We start from the raw sequence: 14,099 nt of genomic DNA, 5'->3' as shown, positions 1-14,099 counted from the left end.
TTGTGTGCACGATGAGGGCGAGTGTCCTGGTTTTCTGCCTCTAAACCCGGAACTTCTCTGGGCCAACTTTCTTATTTGCACATTGACAAAGCTCATTGACCGAGTGACTTCTCTGTGGTCACACAGAACTACGCTCACAAAATTGCATCAGATTGCAGGCGTTGGAGTCTGTGAGCAATCTCGCGCGGCCTGAGGCGGACCGCCAGCCCCCGAGGGCAGCTGCACAAAGTCGCTACTTTCTCAAAGTTACGCGGAGGCCTGCCATCTACAGGCCGGTTCAGGCCCCGCACGGGAAGTATCGTGAAAAGACTCTGGGATAGGCGGCATCCGGAAGCCAATACGCTCTCAGTTACCTCCGCTAACTCCTTTTCTCCATTGGGCCTCTCTAAATGTCAATCAATCATTTTCCCAGTTTTTATTGGTTCGGCTTCAATCATTCTACTCAATTTACTAATCATATGCTTTTTTTCCCCAGAGCATCTTTACGTCATTTAGGTCTCCGCCTAGATCTGACGGATTTAACCAGGTCTTCTATTCCATTGGCTGGACCCTGTCCCTCTTCTTCTACATCCTATTAGAGGCGGAAGTGAGACATCCCCATTCCTATTGGCTTAGATTTGAAGCGCTGGCTGTCCATCAACCTTTCGACCAGGAAATATGGCTCCGGAAGAGGCGGGCCTTGTGAAGATGGCGTCTCCGGCGAGTGTGGTGTGTTATCTTTCTCGAGTTGCTATCTTGGACGTTTCCTTTACCCTAAGTGGCTCAGGCACATTATTAGCGTCAATCTCCTTGGCACAGCGCGGGGAAAAGTAGCAGTAGGGAGACGGGGCTGGAGTTACCGCTACTATTCAGTATCCTTTGAGGGGCTGGCCCGCTAGAAGGCGAGGATGCCTGTGAACAGGGGTGGGAAGGCCGGAAGTCAGGGTGTCTGAAGGAAAGTGGGGGCTTTTCCATCTCATAATCTTGAGGAAGGAATGGTTTTTCTTTACTCTGCCACCTGTAGGAAGTGCTGGAGTCAGACCTGTCAAGTGCCGTGGCGCTTTTGAACAACCTCCAGGAGCAGGTGAGTAGTGTCACCCCTTTGGAATAGATTAATCATGGGTTGACTTTGTGTGCCACACCTCCAAACTTTGGTGATTTGGGGGCATATATTTGAATGCTATCCAATACCATTAAGAGCAAAATGATTTGATGAAGAACTTTTCAGGTTAGAATGAAAAGTAATTGATTTTTGCATCCATAGGAATGCAGAAGATTCAAGAAAGAAATTTTCTGAATCAATTTTCTTTATATTTAAAGCTAAGGAAGCTGATACTGGGAAAGGTGATGTGATCTGCCCTTTGCACGCCCAGCTAATTGATGTTTATATAGTTTTATGCGTTGTAAGTTCAACCAGTACAGATAGAGTTACAGCCCATCACCACTGTCCCAGTCCCCATCTCCACCCCAAGGGTTTGCTAAGGTGGTTTCTTTAGCTTTAAGAAGAGACGGAAGCCTTTTCTACCTTTTGAAGAAGTATTGGAAACCATATCTCTATTATTTCCCAGAACTAAAAAGAAGATAGAATTGTATGTTGGACGATGTTTAAGATAATTTTTAGGTGGCATTGTTTAGCTTTTGCCCTTCCCAGCTCACAGAGATCATGATGTATTCTAGTCAGCTGTTTTATTTGGACTAATTTCAGGTAATGGCTGTAGCTGCCCACGTTCAAGCCCTGACAAAAAAAGTTCAAGCTAGAGCCTATCCTACAAGGAAGGTAAGACATAGATGAAGAGGAAGCATCCCCTGACTCGATGTTCTCAACAACTCTTTCATGATTGGTTTATTGAGTGTCTGTATGTCCTAAGTGTTGAAACTTTAAAGATGAAAAAAACCCAGTTTTTGCGCTGAAGTCTAGTGAGTAAGACAGATCAAAGAAGTAGATATAAGCAGTAGCAGCCATGTCACTGTACTGTACAAGCCATGGAGAGAGATTAAACAATTGTCAGAGAGGCAGAGGAAGTCAGGGAAGACTTCTCAGAAGAGGTAACAGGATTGTGTGGAATAAATAGGCATCAGAGGTACAGAAAGAAACAGATGTGCGAAGGCACAAAGGCCTGAAAGCATGGGGATGTTCTGGGAAAGAAGATAAGTTCTTTAGTGTGGTTGGATCTACATTGTATGTGTGTGTGCATGTGTGTTAGGGGTAGGAAATAAGACTGGTAAAGTCTGAAAAGTCTTGTCAACTGAGAAATTAACTGCTGTATTTTATCTAATGTGAGATGCTTTTAACTGAGGACATACCATTCACTTTCTACATACAGTACTAAGAAAAAATGTTGCCTGTTAGTCTATGACATAATGCTAAGATACCATTGACTAAAAGATGCATCCTGATTTCAAAGATGTGAAAATATGACAACAATGTGCATCGTAAAATTGAAATAGAGTAGTTCAGAGAATAAGTAGCATAGATGATAGGTGGAAAATAGACAGGGGGAGGGTAAGAATAGTATAGGAAATGTAGAAGCCAAAGAACTTACAAGTATGACCCATGGACATGAACTATAGGGGGGGAATGTGGGAGGGAGGGGGTGGGCAGGATGGAGTGGAGTTGGGGGGAATGGGACAACTGTAATAGCATAATCAATAAATATATTAAAAAAAGAGAAATAGAGTAGTTAATAAATTAAGGTTTTGTAGAACCTTCTCAGAGGTCATTGAGTATGGTCAGAACAAACAGGATTCTGGATCCCTCCTACTTGGCTTGAACTGGAAAATCTGGTGTTACCTGTTTTACATATTGAGCTTTTGTCCTAAGATGTTATTTAAGCAAAACATTCCATAGGTCAACAAAAGAATGAAAATTATGATGTTGGGATAATAAGAATCCTTGAAGGATTTTTAAAAATGGGATTTATGCTTTAGAAAGCAGTTTTGTGCTTTAGAAAGATAGCTAATAACATTTTTAATATATTCTCTTTGCCTTTTCTTTCTTGTAATTAAACTTTGTTCCTGTCTATTTTTGTATTTTCTGATTTTTCTCCAGTCTTTGCTTTTTCTTCCTTCTTTGTGTTTCTCTCATGGGCTTGTCACCCAGTTTGTACTTGACAGTGCCCAAGCATGTCAGAAGAGCCTACTTCTCAAATTCTTGGCTATCTTTATTCTAGGTACCATGCTTTGCTCTATTATAATGTCTTTTTGAGAGAGGCTGCCAGCTTGTGTCTTAGTTCATTATATATTTGTTTCTTCATTGAACAGATTGGCTAGCTTTTACAAAGTGCTTTCGTGTTATCTTAGTTTGAGCCTCATAATTACTCTTTGACATGGGAAGGAAATACTGTTCATAATACAGATGAGGAGACTGATGTTAGAAGGTTAATAACTTACCCAATATGTGACTAAATACCTAATTTAAAACTTAACTCAGTCTGTCTTTAATTCCTTTGCTTATCCTCCTATACTACACTAGTACTGATCTTAAGAGCTTATCTTGTTAATTTAAAGATATCTGAGGCTTAGGTATTAGAGTCTGATACCTAAGGTGTAAGACTGAGTTTGAATCCCAGCTCCATTCTTATTACCATGTAATCTCGGGCAGAGTATTCAGCCTGTCTGACATTGGTCTTCCCAGGTCTGTGGACTTTCTTTGTTTCATTTTGTGCAACAGTGAGTCCTTAAAAAAAGGTATATATGTCCTTAAAAAAGGACAGTGTATATATATATTTGTATATATATACACACACACACACACATATACATGTGTATATATATATTTGTGTGTGTGTATATATATATTATAACTCGTCAGTGCTCATATATATTACTATCTTTTATTTGAAAGAATAAACTTACGTATGTTTGCTTAATTTTATGCCTGTAAATATAATAAGCTTTTTTTTTTATAATAAGCTTTTAATTTTAGCAAGGTTTTTTTCTTTTTTAATTTTAGGAAGTTTAGAAGATATGTAAAAACACAAAGAAGAAAACTAAAAACCAATATAACTACTGTTCTGAGATAACCGCTAGTGTGCATTATTTGAAAATTTCTTTGATTATAAAAGTAATATATGTTTGATGGAAAAACAGCGTCACAGTACAAGCACTCCATTTATTCTTTTTTCTCATTTTGATCTCCAGGGGTAGCAGTTGTTAATTGGGTTTTATTTTCTAGACATATTTCCATACGTATAAAGTGTGTGTACATCATACCCCCCATCTTTAGTTGAAACCCTATTATACACACTCTCTACATAGTGTGGAGAGTGTGTTGACATGGAATTAAGTTAGTATGATAGGCATCATGTCAGTATGTATAAATCATTGTTTTTACCTATATCATATAATTCCATTGTGTGGGGATAAAATCAATAATTATTTTGATTAAGTTAGCTTAGAATTCAGCAGTATATGGAGACATTTTAAAAAAATTTATAAGAATTTATTTGAGCCAAACTAATGACATAAGCTATGGAACGAGATCTCAAATGCCCCCAAGAGTAAGTTTTGCAGTTTCTTCTATACATTTGAAATTAAGGAGGGGGTATAAGGAAGATTGGAGAAAGGGAGGCAGGGATTGCATTATAAGACAGTTAATAAGATTGTGTGCTGTCTGGAGGGTTAATGCCCCACTTCTAGCATTTCAAAGGTGTGTTAAACTCTATGCATAAGAACAGTGGGCAGGGCTGCCTTAAAACCTTTCACTAAAGAAGTTACAAGCATAGGTTGTGACCGCCCATCATGACCCGCCCAGTTAGGAATTTATGATCAGATCACCCTGTGAGGTTCCTTTTCATATAACCTCTTTTTTTCTCCACAGTTCTTCCTTTTGGTCATAATTCAATCCAAAGGATGCATTGATGACCAACCCTTTGGTTGGGTAGCATAGTCTCAAAGCACTGGGAAGGCTCATTCCTAGGAAGTGTCAGTATTGACATCTTGTTAACCACTGGGGATGGGGCAGTACGGTAATCACGGGATCTGAGTCAAGGTGGAATTTTTCCCAGAAAAGGGAAAGGCAGGTAAATGGAAGGCAATGAGGTCTTATGGTCTTTATTGTGAAAAAAGCTCTCTGGATCATTTCTATCCCATGAAGTATCATGATCTGAGTTTTGCCTTCTCATCTTTCTGTATTTGGCATTTAGTATAACATTTACATGAGTCATGAAGGGTATTAACAGATATCTCATACGTGTTCAGTAATCAAACAGTTGAACTATATGGAAAAACCCAAAGAACAAGTCTTAACTATTATTATGACTAATATCATTAGCGGACAGGTAAAGCCAATCAAACAGAATGGTTTCTGAGTTCATTATCAATCTGTAGATGTGTATGCCTTGTCAGTGTTTTGGGATAGCTGTCTACCTTTGGTGTTAGTGGCTCCTTATCCTCGAAGAGTCTTTGACATTCACAGACAGAGGTAGATGTCCATTCGTGGTTAGATACTGATAAGATCCTTTTCAGCGAGGTTGGATTGTGCCTTTTAGTAGATGTCCTTTCCAATAAACAACATCTCCAGGTGCCAGTCAGTGATCTTTAAAATAAAGTGTTTGTCTTCTGGGAGCTTACCACATTCACCTGATGCAAAGCAAGGAGCTGGTGGGGCACAGTGGGCCTGCCCTTGTACCTAACACTAGATCCCGGTCCATGGAATGATCCTGGGTGGGCTTCTTCAGATTCCTGCCAGCTACTAGGTAAACGTTGACACCAAACCATTTTCTGGCTTATGGGATATCCCAGCATCATCCTGGTGGCTTCCGTGGCTGGTACAGGTCACACCAGGACTCTGGAGACATTTTTGATTGTTACAAGTTTGGCATCAGCAAAGAGAGACCAGTGATACTGCTGAACATCCTCTAGTGCCTGGACAGCGCTCCACATATTATCTGTGTCCCCAAATGTTACCTCTGAGGTTAAGAAATCTGTGTACAGTCATTTGGGGGGATGCTTTATTGATTTTCTTATGCTTGTTGTGTTTCGGTAGTGCTCTGAGGTTTGCGTCTCTCATGTTAGTATAATTTCTCTGTGGCCATTTTAGGTACAGCCACTGCCTTAAAACCTCTCCAGATACCTTATATGAATTGATGGGGGAAAACCTGAACTTGGAAAAAATTACCCTCTTTGCCCTAGGCTCTCCCCCTGATTCTCTGGCTAAAACTGACTTTGCATCTTTTACTGTTTTATTCAACTCAGGGTCTCAGCCTTTTGGAAGTGAAAGACCAGCTGCTGCTCATGTACCTTATGGATTTGAGTCATCTCATCCTGGACAAAGCCTCAGGAGGGTCTCTTCAGGGACATGCTGCAGTTCTGAGACTGGTGGAGATTCGTACGGTGTGAAGCATTTGGCATCTTAAGAGTTCTGGGTTCCCAAATCCTGAACTCCAGGACTAGCACACAATAGCTATCATTTAAGTGGATACTATGTTTAAGTGAGGAAACCAAATGAAAAACAGCATTTTTTTTCTCTTCATTTGTTCTAGTTTGTGCATATTTTAAGTGCTTTATTTGGCAACTTAATATAGGGACTCTGGTACGTGCTTAACTTTGGGAAGGGAGTGTGATCCTTTTTTAACCATGTTACAGGTTTTGGAAAAACTTCGTCCCTTGGACCAAAAACTGAAGTATCAAATTGACAAACTGGTCAAGACTGCAGTGACAGGCAGCCTCAGTAAGTGGGGGAACCTGTAAGGTTATGTTGGGTCTATCATAAAGTCCCAAATCTTGTAAAAAAATTTTGGCTTTTTTAATGTTTCAGGTGAGAATGACCCACTCCGTTTTAAGCCTCATCCCAGCAATATGATGAGCAAGGTAAGGGGTCGTGTTACCCTGACTTTCCTGAGTAATCTAAGCCTGAATGAGCCTTGTGGCGATCGTGTTACTCCTGGGATTCCCTTATTACTGTTGATCCCAGCCTTAGAGTATTGAGTATGAGAATCCCCCTTCTCACTTTTGTTTATATGTCCGCCTCCCCAGGTTACACCAGCTTTGGATTTTCTAATCCCCTATCCAACTAACACTTCCTAAGTTTGTGGACATTATATTCTTTTTGTAGTTGAGCTCTGAGGATGAGGAAGATGAAGCAGAGAAAGGCCAGTCTGGAGCTTCAGGGAAGAAATCTGCAAATGGAGCAGTTAAGAAATATGTTCCACCACGCTTGGTTCCAGTACATTATGGTATGAACTGTGGCTACTACCCACTCTGTGTGAATTGTGTTTCTCTTCTCTTCTCTGTTCTGGGATAACCCTTGCTAAATCTTACCACATAGATGAAACAGAGGCTGAGCGGGAAAAGAAGCGTCTAGAACGAGCCAAGAGGCGAGCGTTGAGCAGCTCTGTCATTCGTGAACTTAAGGAGCAGTACTCAGATGCTCCAGAGGAAATCCGTGATGCCTGGCATCCTCATGTTACTCGCCAGAGTCAGGAGGATCAACACAGGTCTGAGTCCTTGCAATTAGACATTGTTTTCTAGGCTGTAAAGACCTGTCCTCGTGCTTTGGATGAATGTGATTGAGTCTGGTACCAAGAGAGCCCACATTATATAGAAAATGGAGTGGAAAACTTGGGAGAGCAGTTTCTAAGAATTAGGGGTTTGAAGTACAGAATAAGAACTAGGGAAAAAATCCAATCCCCCACCCCAGCTGTTTAGGCTGAGCGAATGCTGTGTGAAGAGAAATACAGGGAGTTCCACCTTGTAGGGCTTTAACATTCTGTATTTCATTGTCACAGCTCTCACTTTTGTTCAGAAGGCAATAAAAGCAGGTTTTTAATAATGGCATTGAGAGTGTTAGATAAGTTCAAGAAAGAGGAGTAGAAAAGTGATTGTAATTTAAATACAAACTCATTGACACTGCCCAGTTGACAGGTTTGAGTGAAACGGCCCATGTAGCTAATGCTGTTTATGGATCTGAAATACAAGGATTTTCTGATATAGTAGTTTAAATACTTCTATGGTTGGGCTGTCATCTCTAGGGAGGAGGCAAGTTCTAGCACAAAGGACATTTCTTTGAGGAAGCTCAGTAGTGAGCATTGGGTATGTCCTTACTAGATACTATATTTCCCTGCTATGAAATTTCTTGAGAACTGTCTGAATAAGGGGTGAGTAAATGTCTGGGCCCAGTAAATGTCTTATGGACTGAGCATGCTGGAAACAGTGTCTCTTTCTTTGGCAGGATTAACTATGAGGAGAGCATGATGGTGCGTTTAAATGTCAGTAAGCGAGAGAAAGGACGGAGAAAACGAGCAAGTGTCATGAGCTCACAACTTCATTCTCTCACACACTTCAGTGACATCAGTGCTTTGACAGGAGGAACCCCTCCTCTTGATGAGGTGAGGTTGTGATACAGTGGTGGGGGGTGACCTCCATGCTTTTAGCCAAAAGTATGCGGGGCTTCTTACCATGGGAACTTGGGAAGGGACACTAGCATGCAAGCACACTGCTATTCCCTCACTTTTCCATCTGTCTCCAGGATCAGAACCCTGTTAAGAAGCGGAAGAAGATACCTAAGAAAGGTTGGAAGAAAAAAGGTCAGTAAATGGCTCAGACTTAGGTGACCAAGTGCAGCGGGCAGAGTATGAATTGGGATGTCAGCTTTGGATTTGCCATCCTGGGTCTTACCGCCACTATTATATCTCTTCCATGTTGGGCATTAATCTCTTTAGAGGTGGGCTTTTATTTTTCTTCTTTCCCAAGCTCAAAATCAGCATCATTGACAAAAGAGATTTTTGGATTCTTTCTCTAAGGTCCCACAACTCCTGTTCAGGCTTCCCTAAGTAGAGCTATAAAAGTGTCACTTGACGGAACCATTATCCCATTTCAGTTTCTTCCTACCTCTAGTCTTTTGTCCTGGGATGATACAGAGTAGAGCATAGGGGACCACCCTATGCTGAGCCCTTCTTTCTAGATGTCTTTTTGTTCTGTCCCTTCAGCTTCCCCAACTGTCCTTTGCCTCATTCTCGGTTTCCCTTCCTTTCAGGTTTTCGGAGGCAGCGGTGATTATGGGTGTACATGTTTATATATTGTTTTGTCATCCTGGGATACTTGTAGTTTCACTGTATGCAGTTTTTCTTTTCCCTTGGAATTTATTAATTGTTTGCTGTGGATGTGTGGAAAGCCCTTTATTAATAAAATTTATTGTACTTACAAATTGAAGCCCTTTTGCACATGTGTGACTCAGTTGCTTTGTGGGGAGTGTTTTAGGTGAGAGGGTGATAAAAGGGAAAGGTGAGATTTTGGGGGGAGTGGGACAAGTTTGGCTTTATATAGTTTTCTTTGATAATGGAAACTAGAAATTGGTTATTTAACCAAAAAAATGAGAGATTAGAGTAAGATAATCAACTCTTCCAACTCACATTGTCCCAAATTCCTGTATGATTTATTAAAATACAGATAATCTGAAATACATGGACTTTAAGTTTTATAATCTTGCTGGTCACCAGGTGGCGTTTGTGGTTCAGAAAAGTTCGATTGGTTCTTGACTAATCAAAAGCAAGCTAGAACCTTCCCTCATCAGTGAGAGTTAACTCTTGTCACCACTTCTTTGAATGTTTTTTTCTTTTTCTTTCTAAAATAGCATGAACAGGACTGATCTTAGCTTACCTATTGAGAGTTAGAGTTTATCTGGAGAGAGTGAGTGAGAAGACTGGAGTGTGAAGAGGCAGTCTAATGTTGTGTTTTTTAGCCTCTTTGACCCTCTTTCAACTAAGGCCTCAGTTTACCAGTCAGTAAAGACCAGCCCTTTTACAAAGAGCTTGCAGAAGAATTCCAGCAAGCAGGCAGAAAGCAAGTTCCTAGGTTTTAAAGACCAAAAGAGTGAAATTCTCACAGAAATGTCTTCCCAAGTCTGGAGACTGGTGGGAGTTACATACCTGAGATCTTCTGTTCTCTTCAAAGAATGGCCTGTTAGTGAGAGATCCCTCAGGCCTTGGATAATACAGAAAGTAAAAAGAGGGATTTAGTGAAGAGAGAAGCTGAGGAATCTTTGGGGTTTTAAGGGCTTGGGCATGAACACCTGATTTTGAAGTCTGACCTTCCTGGGTAGTGTCATGAAGAGGGATATAATTTGGGTCATTGCTTCACTAAAACCTTATTGGTTCTGGTTCCTATGAATTTGGATTTCTATTGGTCTGCTTGATTGGGTGGGGGTCTGTTTTCAGTCAGCAGCATCCTGGTAGAAAGTAGTGAGAAGACAGCCTAGTAATGCTTTCTGTTAACTATGATCTTGGGCAAATCACTTAACATCTCTGGTCTTTGATTTTCCTTAGCTGAAAAATATATGTGTTAGACAATCTCTGAGATTCTCTCCAAACCAAAGAGCCTAAAGCTGTTTCTCATGGATGACACCAAGATGCCTTTACTTCTGGGTCCTCTCTTCGTCCCTGGCAGTTCCGTGTTCTTTGAGAGAGCCTGACATGCCCAGGGCCCTCATACTTCTATGTCCTTGAGTGAAACTAAGCAAAGAGGCACAATAACAGATTTAGAGATTCTTTTCCCTTTCTGGCTGAACTAACTGAACAAGAGGTTCAGTAAAAAATGCATTAGGACTACTACATTGGCTTAGGACCATTGCCTTTGCTTCTAACTTATTAAAATTTTTTTGGATTGTAGGAACTGCCAAGGGAAAGGAGGTGCTTTTAAAAATTTCTTTAAGCTCTTAATTTGTGTTGACTACTGAGCTAAGTGCTTTACACTTAATCCTTACAAAATATATGTCATCTCTGTATTATTAATGAAGAAACTGAGACACTTAGGTTGTTTGACCAAGGTTACAACCAGTGCTTATGGAACATGGAGGATGGAGGACCTCAAGTGTTCTGAGTTAAAGTCTTCAGAATTAAAAAAAATAATATTGGTGGGTAGTTTATAACCTCAAGCTCTCTCCTCCCTGCTGTTCTTTTCTATTCCAGGACTTGCCTAAAAGGAAACCACAAATTCCAGACACTGTTTTGGCCTCTTGGTATAGCAGTGAACTGAACAGACAAAAAATCCCTCCCTCCTTTCGTGGATCTTATATTAATTCAATTCAGTCCTTTAATCCCAGGACATCTTGTTATCCCTTCCCCCATAGATGGCAGGCATTATTTGAAAGAGGTTTCCAACAAAAAGTTGAATAATATCTTAGAATATTCGCCCCAGAGTCATCAATGTTTGGAGGATATTGTTGATAAAGTTTTACATGGATTTTCAATGTGTAAAACAGTCATACGGGAGGTTACTCTTGTTAAGTGGGAATGAGGGGTCCTGCAGCTCCATGCTCTCATGGCCTCTTTCCCCGAGATTTCTGAGGAGCTCCAAGAAACTTTTAGAACACCATAGAATGTAGTTTGAAAACCACTATAGTAGAGCAGGGGAGCTGAGACTTAGGATTTGAGGGCTTCTTTATGGCCATTGTTTTCCTTCTTTCTCATTCCTGCTCATAAATTCAGTTCTGATCGTTCAGACCACGTGAATGTCAGATTTCCTCAGTTCAGTGCTAACAACAGATAATTCATTTCCAGTGCTCATGAAGGAATGTCTATCATTAGTGCACTTGAGCACCTGTTCAGTTTTTTCATGTAATGATAAAGAGTCTTGGCTTTGTTCTGGACGAGTTAAGGTAGCATCTCTGCCTTGGTATTTTCATCTGAGGGGGTAAGGAAGAGGGTTTGACTAAGACCTGTTTTTGCCTCTAAAGCTTTTGTTATGATTTTATGAAGGCTTGGATAAATGTCTCTCTGGAGTTCACACAGTCTTCATGGATACCTTATTAGAAAACTATATTTTGCCTATAAGGAAAGCATGGCCTGATTATGTCCTTTTTCAGCACCATGGAGAGTTCAAGCTCATTCCTTGTTTTGGGTTGGTGAACGTACACAGCTAAACCAATCTGTAGAGCTGTGTGTATAGACCTGCCCTGTTGCAGAGCTCAGTTTAGCTGTCCAGGCTCCCGTTCTAGTTGGTACAGATTCGAGTGAGTGTCAGCAGTAGTCCCGAGTGTCCCCATCCTTCCTGGGATCTATTAGGTGTGTAAACCTCAGATTCGTGTATAGACTTACCCAAGGGTTTGGCCAACTTAACAGAAGCAAATGAGTGAAATCCTGCCTTCTGCTTTATTGGTAACATCACTCATATTGTGATGCACAAGTTTTTAAAAGTCATTGAGAAAAACTGTCCCCTACTCATCTTTGCTCACAGACCCTTGAGAAGACTTAAAGGTGCTTTTACATTCCTTGGGCTCAGCCTCTTTTTCTGCCTCTGCATGGAGAGAGGCATCATTGCGCTGGCTGTCTGCCCAGTCTTGCTTTTGTATTTCTTTGATCTCATTGTTCAGAGGGTCTCAGAGAAACCCCAAGAGCCATGCCTTTGCATGTTTAAGCTATTGATGCTTTTGAAATAACAGCATTACTGTGTACGAAGTGTATTAAAGGTCTGTCTTGAACAAATTTGGGTCAATAGGTGTCAGTAGTCACCTAGCCCCGAGGCCCTGACACCCCCTGAACACAAGCACATTTGATGGCCATTATATTTAAGGTTGTGAGAAAGGAGGCTGAGGTAAAAATGGGAATGCAGTCCTTTTTGTTGGAATTCAGGAAATGCTGATATGTACTGGATCACTTCTGTGAGGGTATTGGAGTGGGGAGATTGCTGTCAGCTGTGAAGGGCATGGTAGGAAAGAGGGAGGGGCCTCAGGATTGGGGGAGTATGTGGGTACTAGGGCTTCTGTGTGTTAGGGTAAGACTGTATTAAATGAGCACCAGTGCTGAAAGAATTGAGTCTAAGGTTGCGGGGAGCAGAGAGAAGGAGAGAAGTGGAGGAGAGAGAGGCAGAGCTGTGTGAAGGGATCATGGAAGGAGTGGGCTGTAATGGGGAGGACTGCGGTGGGAGGGGGAGTGGGAGGCTGCTGCAGTACTGAGCTTATGTAGTGGGGGAGGGGAGGGGAGATACTGGTCTGTGCTGCAGCTGCATTGGCTCCCCTCCCCCACACTGCCAAGGAGCCAGAGCAATGCTGGCAAATCTGTCCTCATGTATTTATTATTATTAAAAATGTGAAGGATCCTTCCTCCTTGGAAGCACAACAAATACCACTGATCACATTTCTCTCTCCCCTCCCTTCTGCAGAGCATTTTGCATTCTCTTATTCCACCCTACTCCTCCCACCCCCAGGTCTGTTTGACTGGGGGGGAGGGGGGACCCTTCCCTTTCCTTTCCTTCTTGGAGCTTGGTGGCTCCCTGGAGGTTTCTAATGATGGTTAAGAGTTGCAAGGCTATGCTGGGAGGAAGCAGCTGAAAGGGGCATCCATGCTCCAGGGAGGGAGCTGTACTCCCACATCCAGTGGGGAAAGGAAATCACTTGGAAATAAAGATGAAATCCTTTCTCAAGCTAATGAAAGGAGAAGCAGGTGCACACATTCCATGAACTTGGCATTTCTCCTCTTCATACCCTTTTCCTTTCTGCTGCCTGAATTCTGAAGGGGAAAACCCTTTGGAATGGAAAAAGCCAGGAGTTCTCTGTCCTCCTTCCCACACCTTGTTAAGTCCCTCTCCTCCCAGGAGAACCATATAGAATTTATTGTTCTAGCCTGTGTGTTGTGTTACTGAGGGGTTTGAAGGGCACAAGCTGTGGCTTTTCCCTCCCCACTTGCACCCCAGACTCCCGTGCCCAGGTGGAAGTCTCTTTTGTTGCTGTCTGTAACCCTTCACCATGCCCATAGGTGGTGCTGCTGCTGCTCTGCGTGCAGGATCCTCCTCTCCAACACCATTCCTCCCTCCCCGCCCTGGCGCCCACCCGCTTTCCCCAGCCCTCTACCACCTGATTGTTATTCCACCAACGTCTCCTCTACTGTTCCCTTCCTCAAATTAATTTTGTGGCGCTCTTTTTTCCGCAGTGCCATCTTCTTCCCCTCCCCCCTGCTCCAGCTCTCTTGCTTTCTCTGTCTCTATTTCTCTCTCTCCCTCTCTCTGCAGGATTTCCATCTTATACCCCAATCTAAAATCTACACTCTTTCCTACTGTTTTTCTTTATCTCTTCTACCTTTGGCATCTTTCAGGTGACTCTCCTAATGAAAAGGGGCTGTAGGTGAGAGTGGGCTAGAAGGGAACAGGATGAGGGGAACTTGGGGGTCAGTGTTGAGGGCTAGTTCAGG

At 41.9% G+C, this 14,099-nt stretch overlaps 1 protein-coding gene across 1 annotated transcript; it reads left to right on the top strand.

Annotated features, from left to right (window-relative positions):
- Positions 1–634: 634 nt before the first annotated feature.
- NGDN (neuroguidin) lies at positions 635–9,129 on the top strand. Its single transcript, XM_024556756.4, has 11 exons — positions 635–708; positions 1,004–1,063; positions 1,685–1,756; positions 6,175–6,312; positions 6,565–6,649; positions 6,737–6,789; positions 7,034–7,154; positions 7,247–7,415; positions 8,150–8,306; positions 8,447–8,504; positions 8,954–9,129. The coding sequence occupies exons 1-11, from the start codon at positions 658–660 to the stop codon at positions 8,971–8,973; spliced, it is 984 nt and encodes a 327-aa protein (XP_024412524.2). The 5' UTR covers positions 635–657; the 3' UTR covers positions 8,974–9,129.
- Positions 9,130–14,099: the final 4,970 nt, after the last annotated feature.

This window comes from Desmodus rotundus, chromosome 7 (assembly GCF_022682495.2).
Source record: "Desmodus rotundus isolate HL8 chromosome 7, HLdesRot8A.1, whole genome shotgun sequence".
Taxonomy (NCBI): Eukaryota; Metazoa; Chordata; class Mammalia; order Chiroptera; family Phyllostomidae; genus Desmodus; species Desmodus rotundus.
Note: the sequence above shows the minus strand (reverse complement) of the source record. Positions and strands in the feature narration are given on the sequence as shown.

Bases quoted from the DNA above. Each gene is read 5' to 3' on its own strand.
- NGDN (XM_024556756.4), top strand. From the start codon at position 658: ATGGCTCCGGAAGAGGCGGGCCTTGTGAAGATGGCGTCTCCGGCGAGT. The intron at 1,757-6,174 runs GTAAGACATAGA...TATTCAACTCAG, and splicing joins GAGCCTATCCTACAAGGAAG to GGTCTCAGCCTTTTGGAAGT. The intron at 6,790-7,033 runs GTAAGGGGTCGT...TTCTTTTTGTAG, and splicing joins CCAGCAATATGATGAGCAAG to TTGAGCTCTGAGGATGAGGA.